General features: G+C 47.1%; 1 protein-coding gene and 1 pseudogene across 2 annotated transcripts; one reads left to right on the top strand and one right to left on the bottom strand.

Annotated features, from left to right (window-relative positions):
• Window positions 1–1,013: 1,013 nt before the first annotated feature.
• On the top strand, window positions 1,014–2,707 carry LOC124691788 (anthocyanidin 5,3-O-glucosyltransferase-like). 2 transcript variants are annotated; one of them, XM_047225069.1, is made up of 2 exons: window positions 1,014–1,647; window positions 1,771–2,707. In XM_047225069.1, exons 1-2 carry the CDS (start codon window positions 1,077–1,079, stop codon window positions 2,475–2,477), a joined length of 1,278 nt encoding a protein of 425 aa, XP_047081025.1. In that variant the 5' UTR covers window positions 1,014–1,076; the 3' UTR covers window positions 2,478–2,707. The 2 variants fall into 2 exon arrangements, with proteins under 2 accessions (XP_047081025.1, XP_047081018.1); XM_047225062.1 differs by having other exon boundaries at window positions 1,014–2,707.
• A 2,955-nt stretch (window positions 2,708–5,662) lies between these two features.
• LOC124656656 lies at window positions 5,663–6,765 on the bottom strand (annotated as a pseudogene).
• Window positions 6,766–18,026: the final 11,261 nt, after the last annotated feature.

Below are 18,026 nucleotides of genomic sequence, written 5' to 3'. Positions count from 1 at the left end.
TCTTTTCTTCCAAAGGAAGGTTTTGAGCATTGTCTCGCTTTCAAGCGTTGGGCTCGTGGGAGATTCTTTAGGTGCCTCGAGCGTGGCCACTAGGCCAGCACATGCTGTGATCCCTTCAGATGCATACGTTGTCGCCGTCCTGGTCATCGAGAGCGTTTCTGCTATGCACGCTTTCCCGCCGCTCCTTCCCCCTCTCCGTACGGTTGTGCTCATTCTCCGGATGCACGTGCTCATTACCAGTGGAGCCGCTCTCCGTCCGCTCAGCCTCAGCGTCCCTCGACGTCCAGGAATTGGGCCGAGGTCGTGTGCCTCTCGTCCTCACATGCAACATCACTGATAGGGCCCTCTCCAAGGGTGTTGCGAGGAGTTCAATCTTAGCGCCAGCTTTGACTTTGGCCTTCAGTGTCAGTTTTTCGTGTTGCTCTTGGAGCTCGCTTAGTTGGTTGCAAACGGTATCGAGGAGGCGTCTCGTCCCCTTCTTGAAAAGGTGGGAAGTCTCAAACTATCGTTGGCACACACTTGTGATTCTTAATTTGGTGTCGATGGATGCATGTTCTTCTAGTGGTCAGGAGCTCGCCACCGTACAACATTCATTTTCGCTTGGCTCCGCTGAGCAGAATTTTTTTTGAGGATGAGGGGGGGGGGGGGGGGGACTCCCCACCGCTTGATATTTAGAAAAAATATATTATAAACAGAGGTAATATAAGAGAGTTCAGATAGAGATCTATTTGTTCTTTTTATATTGGTATTTCACACATAAAAATCCGGATAGTGCGTACCATAGCCACACAATCTGCAATATAACACATTTGCCACACTTTATACTTAAAATAATTGGAGATTTTCTGTATTGACACATGATGTGGCAAATATGCAAAATACAAAAGGGTTAAAGTGTGGCGAATATGCAAACCCCAAAAAAAAGGAAAAGGAGAAAGAAAACCCCCAAAAAGAACTAGTACTACTCGAGTTGTCGCATATTTCGCTGGTCCAGAGTAGACTCCAGTCCAAGTGCGAAATCGGAAATTCTCAGCCACAGGCCACCAACACGAAAGCAAAATCAGAACAACTCTCCCATGGCGACGGCGAAAATGGTGGTTCTGCTCCCCGGCCAGAGCATTAGCCACCTCACCCCCATGATGGAGTTCGCCGAGGTCTGCCTCCGTCGCGGCCTCGCCGTCACCGTCGTCGTCCCGGACCCAACCCTCACCGCCCCGCCCTTCCGCTCCGCCATCTGCCGGTACGCTTCCCGGCTCCCATCTCTCGCCGTCCACTCCCTACCTCCCCCTCCCCCTCCCACCCACCTCGGCGCCGTCCACCCCTTCATCCGCATGCAGGCCGCCTTCCGCTCCCAGGCACCCAGCCTGCGAGACTTCCTCCGCGGCCTCCCCGCCGTCCACGCGCTCGTCGCCGACATGTTCGCCGTCGACGCCCTCGACGTCGCCGCGGAGGTGGGCGTCCCGGGGCACCTCTTCTACTGCACGGGCGCCAACAACCTCGCCGTCTTCCTCCAGCTGCCTTCATTTTGCTCCAGGAGCGGCGGGGACTTGAAAGATCTCGGCGACGCGCCCGTGTCATTCCCCGGCGTGCGCACGATGCCGGCGTCCCACCTGGTCGACGGGGTGCTCGACAGCGGGACCGAACTGTACGCGGCCGTGCTGGACGTGTTCGGTCGGATGTCTGCGGCGCGTGGCATTTTGGTGAACACCTTCGAGGCGCTGGAGAGCTCGGTGATGGCTGCGATTAGAGGAGGCCGCTGCCTCCCTGACCACGCCAAAACTTCGGTCTACTGCGTCGGGCCGTTGATCGCGGAGGGGGAGACGGAGGAGGAAAGGCATCCATGTCTCCCGTGGCTTGACGCTCAGCCAGAGCACAGTGTCGTGTTCATCTGCTTCGGCAGCCGGTGCACCGTGTCGCTGGAGCAGATCAGTGAGATGGCCAAGGGGCTCGAGAAGTCCGGGCACAGGTTCCTGTGGGTGCTGCGCGCGCCTCCTTCCTTCGCTGCGGCCACCGGCGAACCAGACGCGGCGCTTTCTCTCCTCCCAGAGGGGTTCTTGGCACGGACTGCAGACAGGGGCCTCGTGGTGACCGCGTCCTGGGTGCCGCAGGTCGACGTGCTGCGTCACGCCTCCACTGGTGCCTTCTTAACGCACTGCGGATGGAACTCAACGCTGGAGGCAGTGGTGACCGGCATGCCTATGGTGTGCTGGCCGCTGGAAGCCGAGCAGTGGATGAACAAGGTGTACATTGTGGAGGAGATGAAGGTTGGCATCGAGGTTAGAGGGTATAAACCTGGGGAGCTTGTCACAGCGGACAATGTGGATGCAACTGTTAGGTCGATCATGGACATGGAGTCGGAGGGACGTCGGACAGTCATAGAACGGGCCTTGGCAGTGAAGGAGAGTGCTGCCGCAGCATGGAAGGAAGATGGATCCTCTTGCGCTGCATTCACTGAGTTTGTGAAGCAAATGGAGTGAGGGGACGTTTGCAGCATCATATCAATTGCAGGTTAGCATATGTAAATTGCACATTGCAGTATTGTGTGTCATTATGTACTTGAATAACTTGAGTAGAAATTGCAATCTATGCAGTAGTATTGTGTTCTGATCTATGCCGGAAAGGAATGTTGTGATATATTAGTTTCACTTTTCATGTCCATGAATAGTTACAATGCAGACATATGATCCGAAATTGCTCGATTCCTGCACCGGCATTCCTTCTTTTTCTAGAAAAGATGGCCTTTATTCCACTCCAGCCATTAAAACGCCTTGTTTAGAACTGATGATAGCATGATTTCGATGTATGGTTTGATTTTCCAGCCTAAGCAATTTTTGAAAAATGACATTGGCTGCTTGGATGGCTCATGCAGTACCTCTACTTCATTAGTTCTTGCATTACACTTTTCTTATTATAAATCTGATAACATGTACTTGCTAATATGGGCATACCTTTTCTCTCCTTGAAATAAAGTCAAGGTCATCAGTTATTTATCTCATACCTCATTCATGGGTTGGGTTTTACTTGTATATCATTCACGCGATTACTATTGTTACCACGTGTTTATGGGAAATTCTAAAGCTATCAAATCTCCAATCCTGTTGTGAAGAAGCTTTTTTTTTTTGTAAGAAGGTTATTTTTGCTGGGGTTTTCATAGGAATTTTCAAACTTACCATTGTGAGCTTCTAACATAGCGCATCCTGGTACTAGTTGATCCTCAGTTCAATTAGCGGACTGAACAACCTTAATCAGCTGGTATCTGGTTTGAGACACTCCCACCTCATCCTAGGATGGTTTGGCACAGTTGATCAGATTGACGAGGCACTGTTTTTCTACTAATTTTTTTTATTGCGAGCAAAATTGTGTTCTGGTTCATGTGTTGTTTGCTGATAAAACTGGCACACAGGAGTCTGTGGTGTAAATGATGTTAACTGTCAAATGCCAATATATTTCTGAGGCCCCTATTCGATAGCATGAAAGCTAGTCGGGCAATGAGATTTGCAAAATTTAGTTCTCATGTGTTGCTGCGTACAATATGTTTCAAAGACAGTAATTCGGCTAGAAAGAGTAGCTTATATCCTTCGCCGATGCAGATTCAGTGACTTTGTGATCGATTTAGCCCTTCATATGTGTGAGATTCAGTGGACAACAGCGACAAAGACTTGGCAGTTTTGAGCGTTTCAGAGACAGAAACAATGAAAATTATCCATATTGAAAACTTGACAAGGAAAGTTTGGATCACTGAACAAATTATAACAGGCAAAAAATGAAGTGATTACAACAGGACAAATCGATCAATTTTGTACGTAGCATATCATTGAAGTTCTCTAGCACTTAACACTGGAAGCATTTCGCGCAAAGTGAAACTGTGTCCGAAAATAATGTGGTCATCTCCAAGATAAATTAGACTAGTGGTTGTGGCGCCCCTTAGGGCGCCTCCTCACTGTACAGTGGCGGCACAATCTGGTTCGAATCGCAGTTTTTTTTTTCTTCGCTTTAGCTGCTTCTTCACCTCTCCCTCTCCAAACAATGCTACCGTTCAGTTTTGCTGAGCATCACCTTCGACCACAACACATGGATGTTTGAGAGCAAGCTGGTGAGACATGATGTGACATACAATCCAATCAAGCACATGACCTATATGTGCTAGGCTTGCAATTCCACGTACATAATACTAACAAAAATAGCATGAAGTCAAGGCCATATCAATGAAAGCAGGAAAAATACAAAGTTTATCACGGTTACAGAAGTTTCAGCCAATGTGGATAAGAGAAATATAGCAATTTCAACCTCAGCAATTCCTTCACTTTTCATATCCATAGAGCAAATCCTACATAAAAGTTCACATGTTGAAACTCAGTTAGCAAGCAGAAATAAGATTTATTGTGCATGGGACTATAAACCAAAAAAGGCAAAAAGCCCCCCTGTTGCTTGTAGCTAAGCATTATTCTAACCTATCCAAGACCGTGATAATGAAAATAATAATAATACGTGAACATAAGACAATTTTTCAAAGGAAAGACAAATACACATAAACATAAGATGTGGTTTCAAGGTATATTTGTTATTTCAAGGTATAAGATGTGGGCACTTTCTGCTCATGAACATAACAAATCATTCCAGAATGTTTACCTTTGTTCCGGATGAAAGATGACTCTCACCCCATCCAACCGTTCCTTAGAGGCTAAACTGACAAGCCTTCCAAATGCAGGTTATATTATTGTAACGCTGTCCAACTGCTGATAGGCGCTCGGTAGCAAACAATGTGCCATATGTGAAGCAATACCCCATGATTCAAACCTGTAAAAGATACTCTCACCCTCACCAAAAGAGTTTTTTTAGGAAGATTTTCAAGCATGAGAAAACATTGATAAGAAAATTTTGTGATAGAATTTACCTGTAGCTTGATACTTCTAGCTGTGCAATACCATATCCAATGAGAACTGTTGCTGGGCTTGCAAAGGGTGAGCAAGCTTAAACAAGAAAGGCATTTTAACATTTATAACCTGGTCTATCAGGTGAAAAATCTAAAGCATCATGTAACTATGACTGTACACCCACAATCTATGTGAACGTCAAGTGACGATCGAAGCTAGAACAACAACCAAATCAATGGCTAACAGTATAAAATTCAGTGCATCGGACATAAGGAGCATGGAAACCAAAACAGTATCAGGTCAATAACCAACAGTATAAATTTACGGTAAAAGAAAAACATAAAATTAATTAGTAGTACCAGAGCAGTCCAGAGTCCACAATTCAGTTGACTAAACCACACAGATTTTGCAGAGTAAGCAATCAAACGATTTCATATCAAAACAAGCTCTGTATGCAGTTCTGTAACGATTTTCCCATATATATCCTAGTGGTAGCAAGAACTGGGATAGGCCAAGCAAATCGAGCAATGCAGCCGCCGTAGCGCACTCTGGGATAGGCCAAGCATACTCGCACTTTATGTTTCTCAATAATCTATGGCGTGTCAACCCATCCCAGCTTGCTGAATCGCTCAAACACAAGATAAGATGCTGCTGTTGCAATATCGCCGTGCTAGGTTCCAGGTATAAATTACACATTCTAATCATGCTATTTATCACCATGGAAATACAGCACTGTGCAATTTACAGACATTATCCACACTTGAATAGTTTCTGCAGACATTTCCTTATTACTCCATTTGATTTACAAACTCAGTGAATGCGGTGGGAGAGGAGCCACCTTCCTTCCACACCGCGGCGGTGCTCTCCTTCAACTCCGCCAGCCGTTCCTCAACCGCTCGCCGGCATTCCGGTTCCATGTCCATGATCTGCCTGACCGTCGCATCCAAGTCGGCGGCAGTGACGAGCCCGCCGCGCTTATACCCTCGCACCTCCACGCCAACCTTGAGCTCCTCCACGATGTACACCTTGTTCATCCACTGCTCGGCTACCAGCGGCCAGCACACCATCGGCACGCCGGCGCCCATCGCCTCCAGCGTCGAGTTCCATCCGCAGTGGCTGAGGAACGCGCCGGTGGACGCGTGACGCAGCACCTCCACCTGAGGCACCCAGGAGGACGCGGTCACCACGAGGCCCCTGTCGTCATCCGGGCCAAGAACCCCTCGGGGAGAAGAGACAGCGCCGCGTCCGGCTCGCCGGCGGAGCCAGGCGGCGCGCGTAGCACCCAGAGGAACCTGTGCCCGGACCGCTCGAGCCCCTCGGCCATCTCGCCGATCTGTTCCAGCGGCACCGTGCACCGGCTGCCGAAGCAGATGAACACCACGCTGCGCTCGGGCTGCGCGTCCAGCCACGGGAGGTACGGGTGGTGCCTCTCCTCCGCCTCCGTGGCCACCGGCCCGACGCAGTAGACGGGCGGGGTGGCGCGGTCGGGGTCCCTAAGCGCTGCCACCGCCGAGCTCTCCAGCGCCTCGAAGGTGTTGACCAGAATGCCGCTCGCCGCCGCCATCCGGCCGAACACGTCCAGCGAAGCCGCGTACAGGTCCGTGCCGCTGTCGAGCACCGCGTCGACCAGGTGGGACGCCGGCATCGGGGGCACGCCGGGGAAGGACACGGGCGCGTCGCCGAGATCTTTCAGTTCTCCTCCGCCACTCCTCGTAGAGCAGTCTGAGCAGAAGGAAGGCAGTCCGAGGAAGACGGAGGGGGTTGCGGTGCCCGTGGAGAAGAAGAGGTACCCCGGGACGCCGACCTCCGCGGCGACGTCGACGGCGGACACGACGTCGAGCATGTTGGCGACGAGCGCGTGGACGGCGGGGAGGCTGCGGAGGAAGTAGGGTCATTATTTTATGCCATGAGACTGTCATTGCGTACCATTTCATGTGCCCTCGCCCTTACCTCATCAACATGTAGGGTTTATTTTCTTGGCCGATATTTTTGAAATTCTCGGCGACCAATGGTATAACTGATAACCGGTCGGTATTTACGAAGAAAATCGTAATTTACTCCAATTTGATTGTATTTGATAGATTGCAGACAAATTTTACGCCAAGATCAAGGTTTACCTCCTCGATGATGGATGGATGGATGGATCGATCGGCCCAGGAGATCGAAGCAACCAACGACCAACTGCTCGCTCACATCTCCAGGCCTCTCCTCTCCTCCTCGCCTCGCCAAAGTCCAAAGTCACAAGTCACGCGCTGACCGCACGCGGCTTACGGAAAGGGCCTCGTATTTATAGAGAGAGGTACCATGCGGTTTTGAAACTGTTCGAGGGGTGGGCTTTTTGGACGAAAAAAGAGGACGGGAAGATGGTTCAGATTTCACGGAAGAAGAAGAAGAAGATGAGTTGTGGCTATCTATTCTGTGTGTTGCTTGATGGAGGCGATGGACCCTCTAGATTGAGGTATGCCCCGGATCAGTGACGTGGACGACAACCAATTAATTGCATGGGATTCTGTGACGATGGAAACGTTTCTGTTCCCAGATATAATTGCGATGCCTTCCTTTTATCTCTCGCATGCATGTAATCCAGCGCTGGCTGTGCAAACGCTTGGCCTTTTCTCCTGCAAGTCCACCCTGCTCCTACTAACTAGTATTTCCTCACAGCATCGTGAACAAAAAAAACCTCCCACAAAAGAACCTTGATCGTCCAACTTGACAAAAAATATTATTTTAATCCTTATACCCACTTGATTAGAACTTACTTATTCCACTTGCTCTTACTATCTAAGTTTTTGGAATTCACTCAGTTCCATCGAATAGTTCGAACAACGCACAAATACCACTGCTGCGCATTGTTTGCCTTCCACTTGGGACAGCACTCTCCCGCTACATAGGAGTCGTTGTCCAACAAATTTGTTATACTGCATTGTTCTATCTGGAGTTCTGGACTAGATACATCTGCGTATGTTTCCATCATTGTGAACAAACCAGGGGACAGCTGATGGTGAAGACATCGCCAAGTCGAGCTCACCATCCAAGGCTAATTCCATTCAACAAATCAGCTAGCCCCAACCCAGACCTCAAGTCGCCAATGAGATACCGATGAGCTGATCGCACCAAACAGAGAACATTTTGAAGCTATTTGTTCTGTACTTGCTCAGTTGCGTATCAGAGCCTCTTCCTTAACAAAAACTAGTACTAACCAAAGTAATAATCGCAAGGTTTATTAGCATGATTAACCAAAACTTCAGCATGACCTCTCCTCATTTTTGGACATACACATCTCACAACAAGTAAACAAGGTACATATTTTTTGAGATCTCAACTCACGTGTTTATGTAGAGACAGAAGTGCAAGTTAAAAAAGAAGATTACAACGGAAACAGCTATTACAAGTTGTGATCTGGAGCATCACAATTTACAATTCGACTGATTATCACAAGAGTTATCACAGAACCCTTTTAGTAGAATCCCAATGAAGCTTGCTACCTACATTCTTGGTCTTCTCTTCTTTACCAAGGCCTGCTTCACAGCCACTGCATCATACAGCTGCCGGAGAGGGAGTCGTCGGCGGTGAAACCGGCGCCGCAGCACAACCAATGGGTCTAGCCACCTTTCCTCCTGGAAGTGCAGGTGCAGCAACCGCAGGTCCTCATACAGGTAGCATTCTGGCCATGCTAGCCAATGAATATCCGGCCTCCACGACAGCTGCCAAGGCATTCATTAAGGGTCGATGTTTGCACGAGGGGGTTCTCGCGCTTCACGAGATTGCTCACGAGCTGAGGGTTAAGAAACTAGGAGGTCTTTTGCTTAAGCTGGACTTTGAGAAGGCATACGACCGGGTCAGCTGGGATTTCCTGCGAGAGGTTTTGCTCAAGAAAGGGTTCTCGGCAGTGGTGGTTCACCGCCTCTTGCAGCTGGTCTCCGGTGGACAAACGGCGGTCAATGTCAATGGGGAGATTGGGGGTTTTTTCCGGAATGCACGGGGAGTGCGACAGGGTGACCCCCTATCCCCGATCCTGTTCGATTTCATGGTAGACTCGCTGGCGGCTATCCTTTCGAGAGCCAGGGAGTCGGGTCACATACAGGGTGTTGTGCCTCATCTCATACCAGGTGGTGTTACGCACCTCCAATACGCAGATGATACCATGATCATGATCGAGCCCTCTAGGGTGGGGGTGGCCAACCTCAAGCTCATCCTTTTATGTTTTGAGAACATGTCGGGACTCAAGATTAATTTCTTGAAGAGCGAGGCCATTGTAACAGGGGTTACAGAGGCGGAGCGGAGGTGGGTGGCCGATGGGCTCAACTGCAAGCTGGGCTCTCTCCCAATGCAGTACTTGGGTCTGCCGGTGAGTGACAAATCTCTCTCGGCGGCAGACTGGACCTTCCTGATTGAGAAGGTGGGTCATAGGGTTGACCCATGGCAAGGCCTCTTCCTGGCCTCGGCTGGTAGGCTCGAGCTCACTAACTCCTGCTTATCTAGCCTGCCAATGTTTGCAATGAGCATGTACCTCCTCCATGACAAGACTCACGGAGCAATGAACAAAACTAGGGCTAGATTCTTTTGGGAATGGGGTCAACGCCAAACGGAAATACCACATGGTAGACTGGGACACGGTGTGTAGACCAAAGGCATTTGGGGGTCTGGGGATCCTCAATACTAAACGCATGAACATTGGGTTGATGGTCAAATGGATTTGGAAATTGTACCAGAATGAGGAGGGTACTGTAGGCAGACCTTCTTAGAGCTAAATACCTGGGCAACAATGACCTTTTCTCCCCCGAGGTTCATACAAAGGGCTCCCAGTTTTGGAATGCCATTCACAAGATCAAATGGTACTTTAAGTTGGGAGCTAAACACCTTGTGCACGATGGGCGGAAGACGTTCTTCTGGTTAGATTGGTGGACGGGCAGGGGTCCCCTCCGCGGCCTCTTCCCGGGGCTGTTCGCTTGCTGCGATAATCAGTTCGCGACGGTCGCTGGGGTTCGGTCTGAGACGGGCTGGTGCATCCGCTTTAGGCGTAGCTTCACGCTGCCGGAACGAGTGGAATGGGAGAATTTGTGCTGGATCTTTGATCTGAACCCGATGAGGACGGGTGAGGACAAAGTGTCTTGGGCGCTAGAGGAGTCGGGTTGCTACTCCACCAATTCCCTGTACCTCAAATTGTCGCACGGGGCGGCGATCACGCACTTCAAGGAAGTGTGGAGGACTAGGGTTCCCCCGAAGATCAAGGTCTTCCTTTGGCAGTTGATCAGGGGGCGGCTGCCCTCGGGAGAGCAGTTGGCCAAGCGTCACGGCCCATCGAATGGGGACTGTGCGCTATGTGGGGAGTTTGAGGATTGTAATCATATTTTCTTCAACTGCCCACTTGGCCAAGTTTATGTGGGTAGGGATTAGGGAGATCCTGTCGTGCGCTTGGAACCCCAGGGGTTGGGGACTTTATCGCTATTGTCCAGGGTTTGTCGGGGCGCCTCCGTAGATTAGCTTTACCTTTGCGGCTCAATGCTGGACGCTTTGGAATGTTCGCAATAAGCTAGCTATTGAAGGAAAGGTCCTTGGCAGCCCGGCTGATGCTATGTTCAAAATGTCTATTCATATGCAGGGATGGAGGGTTCTGGTCAGACAGACGGACCGGAGACTCTTGGACGTGGCGATGGCCGAGGTTAGGCGGCTCCACGGGGCGACGAGGACTTGAGCTTCGGGCGGTGCAGCGCTTCTTGGCAGTGCCCTCCGTCGTCGGCGTGTGATAGCGCGTGTGTGGATCCTGTTATGTGTTGGTACACTATGATGTGCGGTGTCCCCGAACTTGTGTTGCGGCTTGTATGACTTGAGGTACCAGACGTGGTGGTGCGTACGTTGTATCGTCGAATTTGTGATGTGGGGCTATATATATATGGCCGGGCCTTTGGCCTTCTGTTTAAAAGACGATGGGCGCGGTCAAGCGGGGAATAGGCGGAGAAGAGCTTCCAGATGCGATCACGTTTGGGGTGGGATGGGGATTGGGGAATGTCTTGCTTTTATAACACCGACGACGTGACGTCCAGGAGCGACAAACGTGCGAGGCTGGTGGGCCGGTCGGAAGTCTGGGTTGTGTTGTAGAGTGAACGTACTGAAGAAAAGAAAAAGGAAAAAAGCAAAAGTGTTGGGTGTCTGTAGTAGTGCAGTAGTGCAGAGCACTCTTTCCGTCGCCTTCGGCCTCCGGGCCGGCTGCCCTCCGACGTCCAGCCTCCCTCCTGCGTTCCCCATAGTCCCTGCCGCACAAAATCGCCCCGAATCCACCCCCGCGTGTAAGCTTTCGTTCAAACTGGCCGAGCCGAGCAGAAATAGCGGGGGGAATGCACTGATTTATCTTTGTGAGACTTCGATCGCGGCCAAGAGAACCAATGCCGGTCCAAAACGATCGCGGCGAGGAGGGAGATGTGGGCCATGACAGGGCCTCCCGGTGTCCTTTTAACGGACGGCAGAAAAGGAAACCTTCAATACGGCACGGGACTCCAACTGCATGCTATTTACGCCGGCGCAAAAGTCCAGCCGTGGAGCGTCAAATAGACGTAGCCGTGTGTCATTGATGGCGGTGCTGAAGCCAACAGGAAGCGCAGACGTCCAAGCAATGCGGCAGAAGCAATGCACAAACTGCTAAGCGGGGCTTGAACGAAAGCAAGCGGTCACGAACGTGCCGGTCAGTTAGGGCCGGCGTATTTTTTGACCATCCGGACGCAAACAATCACTTTTTGTCCATTTGCATCGGACCGCTGGAGATGCTCTTACGATCGAAGCGGACATTGGGCGACTATAAACATAGAGAGAGTTACATCCACTCAGCAAGAGCTCGAAGGCGGCTATTGGCGACACGAAGAGAAGCTACATGGAGTATGTTTAACATTTTATTACATTTGTGGATTTTTTCTCTCCCAATGCAATGCACGGGTATTTTTGGAAGAAAAATGAGAAAAAAAATCTTACTTCCTTTATTAGTAAGTAGGTATAGGAAATTTGCCCGTGAGTTGCTACGGTGCAGTGACATATCCGCAAAATAAAATTGCATACACCCAACTTTTTTTTTTCTTATTTTCAGCAGTCCAAACATGAAAAGTGGAAGAACCAATTAATAACGGCAAAAGTGGAATGCCCGCTTTATACTACTAAAATAAATATACTTTCATGCATGTTGAATACCAAGAAGGGTGTCATTGGCCGAACCGCGAACCAGCCGATGGGTCAAGTAAGTAGTTTTAGATAAGGAAAAGGAGCTCCCGCTCCGCTCTCGTGCGGCTGAGCCGGGCCGCACCGGAGCGCCGCAGATCCGGCAAGCGGCCAGCCTCCCCGTCTCCCCCGTCCTCGCTCCCACAAGGAGGCTTCATTGAGCAAAGCTCTAGCGGCGCGGTGGCAACGGGGAGCCCTCCTGTGCGCGGGATCTGGGCGGCCCAGCTCGGCGTCCGGCGGCCAGACGGTGGCAGCACGAGGCAGCGCAGCTGCTGCGTGTGGTGGATCCTCCGGCGGCTTCCTTCGTACAGGGTGGTGGGGGTTCCCGGGCAGTGGACCGTGTTGGGTCTTGACGATGGCGGCCGGTGTGGCCGCGTTGGGCAGCGCGTCGGGCGGTTATGGAGGTGTTGCTGCCCTTTGTGCGGTGATCCTTCTAGCATGGTGTTGGGCGGAGCCGTGGTCTTCAATTTGGTTTGTGCGGTGGTAGCTTCTTCTTGCCGGTTGCTAGGCTCTAGTGTCGGGTCCTTCTCGGAGCACTTCGGCGCATTGAGGGTGCTCCATGCTAGAGTGCTCAATGGGTGTGTTTCTGCTTTGTGATGCCCTTCGACTCCAGCCAGTGGCACACATGCGTCGTGGCATCATCTCGGACGCGTGCGATCTTTCGGCCAGATTCTCGACACAAGTGGTGTCGGTGCGTAGTGTGGTCTCGGATGCACGTTGCCCTTCGATTACGTCAATGATGCAGTATCGTTGCTGGGTCTCGACGGACCAAAGTCGTTTGATTACTCCGGCGAGAGGCCTCGAGTTGTGTGTCCCTCCGGCGTGTCCTGAGAGCTCTTCATTGTGATTATTGTGCTTGGGTTGTGATGAGTTTTCTCATCGGCCAACCATCCCACCAGGTTTGCGGGGTCACCACTTCTCTCCTCAGTCTTGTGTGTTGCCGGTCTATGTTTTTTTAATTCTCCTCTCTTATAACCTCCATTCGTTGCAATATCCAATAAGTGACACCACATGAAGGTGCAGCTCGATCTCTACCTGGAATTCCCTATTACCTTGAATAGATCCAACCATGTTTTACCGCTTAATTGCAATTTTACAACCACCTTGCATGACTGCTTTGTAAACCTTTCCAAAACCTCCGGTGCCAATAACCTTTTCCTCATCAAACTGATTTGTTGCCTCTTCTAGCACACGCAAAGGTATATGGTGGGGGTTGCCTTCAATGGATGTGCAAATCATGTAGTCTCTCCCAAAAAATTCTTCAATGGATGTGTAAATCATGTGTGTGTGTGGGGGGGGGGCGTTGGCCCCCCCTGACATGCACTAAGCTCCACCACTGGATGCCATCTAGCGTCACATTTTTCCACTCAGATGGTGCAATAGTGATTTTCATCTTACCAGACTTGTCACTTGATGGCAAGAAGTAATGAGTGTAATAAGGAACAGACAACGAACCATGTGATATCTCTGAGAGATCAAAAAAAAAATCTGTTCCACGGTGTCATCAATGTATACATCAAAGAAGAGAGAATGGATAACCTTGCTCGCAATGTCACAAAAGTGCAACTGGATCAACAACTCAGAATGCCCATCCACATCAAAAATCTAACTCATGTTGTTTCTTCCCATCAGCCTTCTCGCTGTAGAGTATACATCACTAGGTGAACAGGCGAGCTTCGCCTCGCCGCCTTCATCCCGTTCTAGCATTGTGTGGCCACCGTGTTAGATTTGCACGCCATTGTCGCGCATGACACTTTTATTATGTTGCCCAAGTTTTTTTACATTATGCAAGGAAAAAAATAATAACACTTTGTTACTATCAATTCTTCCTTCTTAGTTTGCAAGGGGCCGCATCTACAATAGTCAGTTGCTAACATGTCTCCTTACAATGAATATACATCTTATCATCCACTGTCGACACAAGCTAAGACAAATAGAAACAACCAAATTGTAGTAGTAGTCCTCTAGCACGAGATCATTATTACTTATTTCTTAAAATCTTATTGTTTGCATAAATGTGATCAAAGCAAGAAGTGTACTAATTTTTATCTGCAATGCAAGCCACAACCAGTAATAAAAAATTCAATGCATCCATCTTAGAGATGGGACGATAGGTGAAGCAAGCAACAGTAATATACCATAGATATTCCAAGTTCATACATATCACTATATCAGTACACTAACCAATCCTAGGCAAGGTACCTCAATATATAAATCCGCCGTTTCATAACTCACAAGGTGATGCAGATCTTGCTACTTGGTAGCATGGATCAAAATCCTCATTTTACTTAGGCAAAGGACATCATTCTGGTTATATATCTGTAACAAATCGTGGGAAGTATGTTTTTCACTCTGAAGAACTTTGAAGTTCATATATGCCAACATGGTGCAAGGTATTAGTATAAACTGCACATAAAGATGAGGCGAAAAAATTTACTCGTTAAATTTCAAAATGGAAGATCCTATGGATAATATATGAACTTAAATAACATGGGAATACACACATATAAGCAATAGTAAGAAAGAATAGCAGGTGCTATATTTACTAAGTAGTATGAACTATGAAGGTCACAATGTATTTTAATTAACAATTCACTTTCATCATTGATACTGTACAACACTTTGGTCAAACCATTGGCTGTTAATGAGGTTCCCCATAATGGCTAGTCTGCTTCATGAACTAAACAATGTAGTTTTTTTAAAGGAAAATAATAGAGCCAATAATAATCTTAAAATTATGCCAAAAGTTCTGAGTGTACTTAGTAAGCACACCATCTATGATGCAAAGTTTGCAGGATTGTGCTTTCAGGATGGAGATCAACCCATGATCCCCAAAGATTATGGTATAACTTCTCAGGCAATCAGAAATTTTACCAATAGTGGAATCCTTCAAAACTACATGCTTTCCCATTGCCCATTGAATTATTATCCATATAGAAGTAGAAAGTATAAGTGTTGATCAATCAATTTGCAAGAACATCAGTACCACTAAAGAACTCAGATCTGCTATTATGGGCCACCAAAGTGTTAAACAAGCGACATTGGGATTTGATGGGAAGAGCAACTAACAATGTAAACCAAAGAATCACACATAGCACGAATAGGATTGAAGCATTCAAGTCCAAGAGCTTCACTTGACCACCTTAATGATATGCACAAAATCGGCCAATGGTCAAATACCATCTATGCTATAAATTCCTAACCTATAGTATCAAACACACTTCAACTCATAAACCAAAAGAGTAGACAATCCACAGCCTACTGCAAAAAGAACATGAATAACATCACCTTTATTGAATCCTCTGGCAATGCATAATTCTTTCCAGCACATAGGTAAGATTTTTTTTTTTTGACAAAACACACTACTAATGCTTACCACTCTATTAGCTTCGATGCTTGCATCGGAGAGCAGTGTATCCCCAGATGGCCGATGATCCTGCTTGATATATATTCATCATTTCCTCTCTCTTGCACATGAACCTAATAATCTGATGACATCTAGAACAATAGAATATGACCAAGTCTGAAGAACTTGATTTTAAATCGAGAATATGTATAGTTTCTCAAGAAATCCACTACCATAGCAAACAAAAGCATGCTAGTATGTTAAACTTCTGAAATTCCAGCGATCACGCATATGTGGAAGGAAAATATCAATATTTTCTACTCCAATTTGTCCCATGAAGACATACATTACCCCATGCCAATCTGTTAAAGAGTTATATGCAACACTATGCACCTTTTTTCGATAAAGGGAATATATTAATATCAAAGGATACCAATTACTCCCAGCCTCTGCAACAACGCAATGCCCTAAAACATTACGGATGCACACAGCCAAAAAAGAGAAAAAGAAAACTAAGAAATAAAAGTCCCGCTACAGTATTATACATCCAAGTTCTCCATAATATGCCTTGGGGATTTAAATATTCCAATCTTGAGTTGAAGAAGTAAGAACTATGGTTAATTAATTTTGAGAAATACCCATTTAAATGGAACAAGGCGCCACAAAGGAAGCAAGTGTTCCGAATAACGAAACATATTTACATGATTTTCCTTCGAGTCATATAAAGAGAAGAAATGAAAGGAACAACACCGAACTACTAATAGTGATATATTTACATACCAAAACATGTAATTATTAAACTTGCGGTTGTACCAGTACTATGTATTGGTGTGCCTGCTTTGGCACTCCTTGCTTGGCCTGCCAGGCCAGCCAGTCTAGTTTTTTTCCTCTTTTAGTCTGCATCCTTGATGCCTTGACTGCACCGCCGTAGTCATATGTCCCACGTGGCTTTTCATGCATGTACGCTCTGTTCCAGCTGAGAATTGAGAGACCACCCGGCTAGTCTAATCTTCTCCTATAAGGGAGAGCTTAAAGGGTGTTTGAACGGGAGTAATTCAAAGACAAAATTGCGCAGGGCTGCCGTGGCATCTCAGCTGGACGGTTGATGGTTCAGAGACTTGTAGCCATTAACAGAATGATATCCAATGTACGACACTTTTTTTTGCCTGAAGGTAGGCTTTCTATGTCTACACTGAAGGTGTATTTGTTCACTGTAACTATACTTCAATTAGAATGAAGTTTCAATTATAATGAAGTGACGATGGACGTATCTGGTAGGTGCAAACACATAGTTAACACAGAAACACAAAAAAATTTGAGGCAATCAGAAAACAAAAATATATCGGAACAGAGCAAGCACCTACACAACAGAAACTATGCTACCAATAGTGAATCGACGGATCATTCGTGCCAATGGACCGCACCTCGCTAGGTCCAGCGGTGTTGCAAACTAAGAAAAAATGCACATCCAAAGCGAATCAATCTAAATACATATACCCTCAAAGGCAGATGCCCTCAACGGTCTCGCTGCTAGCCCAGGTTACACTATAGAGAAATGCATCTCAAAAGAAGAAGTGATCAAGAAATATGTACCATCACTAAGAAGTTTCTTAGCTACAGGTGGTTTCTTCGTGTCGTTGGCCGACCTCAGAAAAAAGAAAACTTGCTAGTACATATACAAATTTGCTGGTACATGTACAAAATTTGTTAGCACAAGATCACTAACGGTGCAAAGACTAAAAATATTTATAAACTCTTTTGAGGCGTTCCACCTGCATTAAAATTTAAAATATATTATATATAATCAATCTATTTATCTTGACGTGATCAAAGGGCAAAAACATTATCTACAATAGGAGTATCTATCTATTTATCCTGACGTCATCAAAGGGTGGGATTACCAGCTAGCTAGTTCTATCTAAATTCAGTTTCCGGAAGATCAAGTAATGTATATACATAACACAATAGTGAGTTAACATTTAATGAATTGTTAAAAAGCATAACGGGACTTGAAAGTTATAGTATATGCACTACACAGAAGTATACCAAGAAGAAACATGACAAAAAAAAGAGACAATTGAATACCCTATGGCCAGCCATCCACACGCCAATAAAAGACGCCGCTTGACTGTCGCAATCATCCCGTATTTGCATGATTGCCAGTTACTACTCTGTCACCACCAAATAAATATTGCACTGAAAAATGTCTGATTTTGTCTTTTCTATTATGTTGCCTGAATTTTATGCATTGTTTTCTTCTAAGTGGTCAGACATTAATTTTAATTTCACTTGGAAAGGTAATAAATTAGCATGGAGATTGGACACCCCAAAAAACAGAGTAACATAATAGGCATTTTTCAGAGAACAACTCAGAAAACTACACAGTTTAAGTTAATAGATGATCAGAGACATCAAACACCACCAAGAATTCAGAAACATACTTAAACTGAGCAACAGGAGCCCCTGTTTAGAAAAAAGGTTTTCAATGATATGTCGGGAAAACCATTTTCCTTGAGCAACAGGAGCCTTGTTCAACTATCATCTATAGTTAAGGCATTGAGCAAGCACTGCTAGATTTTTTTACTTCGTGCTAAGTAAGCTTA

The sequence above is a fragment of the Lolium rigidum genome, chromosome 1 (assembly GCF_022539505.1).
Source record: "Lolium rigidum isolate FL_2022 chromosome 1, APGP_CSIRO_Lrig_0.1, whole genome shotgun sequence".
Taxonomy (NCBI): Eukaryota; Viridiplantae; Streptophyta; class Magnoliopsida; order Poales; family Poaceae; genus Lolium; species Lolium rigidum.
This window is presented reverse-complemented; position numbering and strand designations above follow the sequence as displayed.

What these genes read in the sequence shown, in the direction of transcription:
- LOC124691788 (XM_047225062.1), top strand. Translation starts at nt 1,077, where the DNA reads ATGGCGACGGCGAAAATGGTGGTTCTGCTCCCCGGCCAGAGCATTAGC.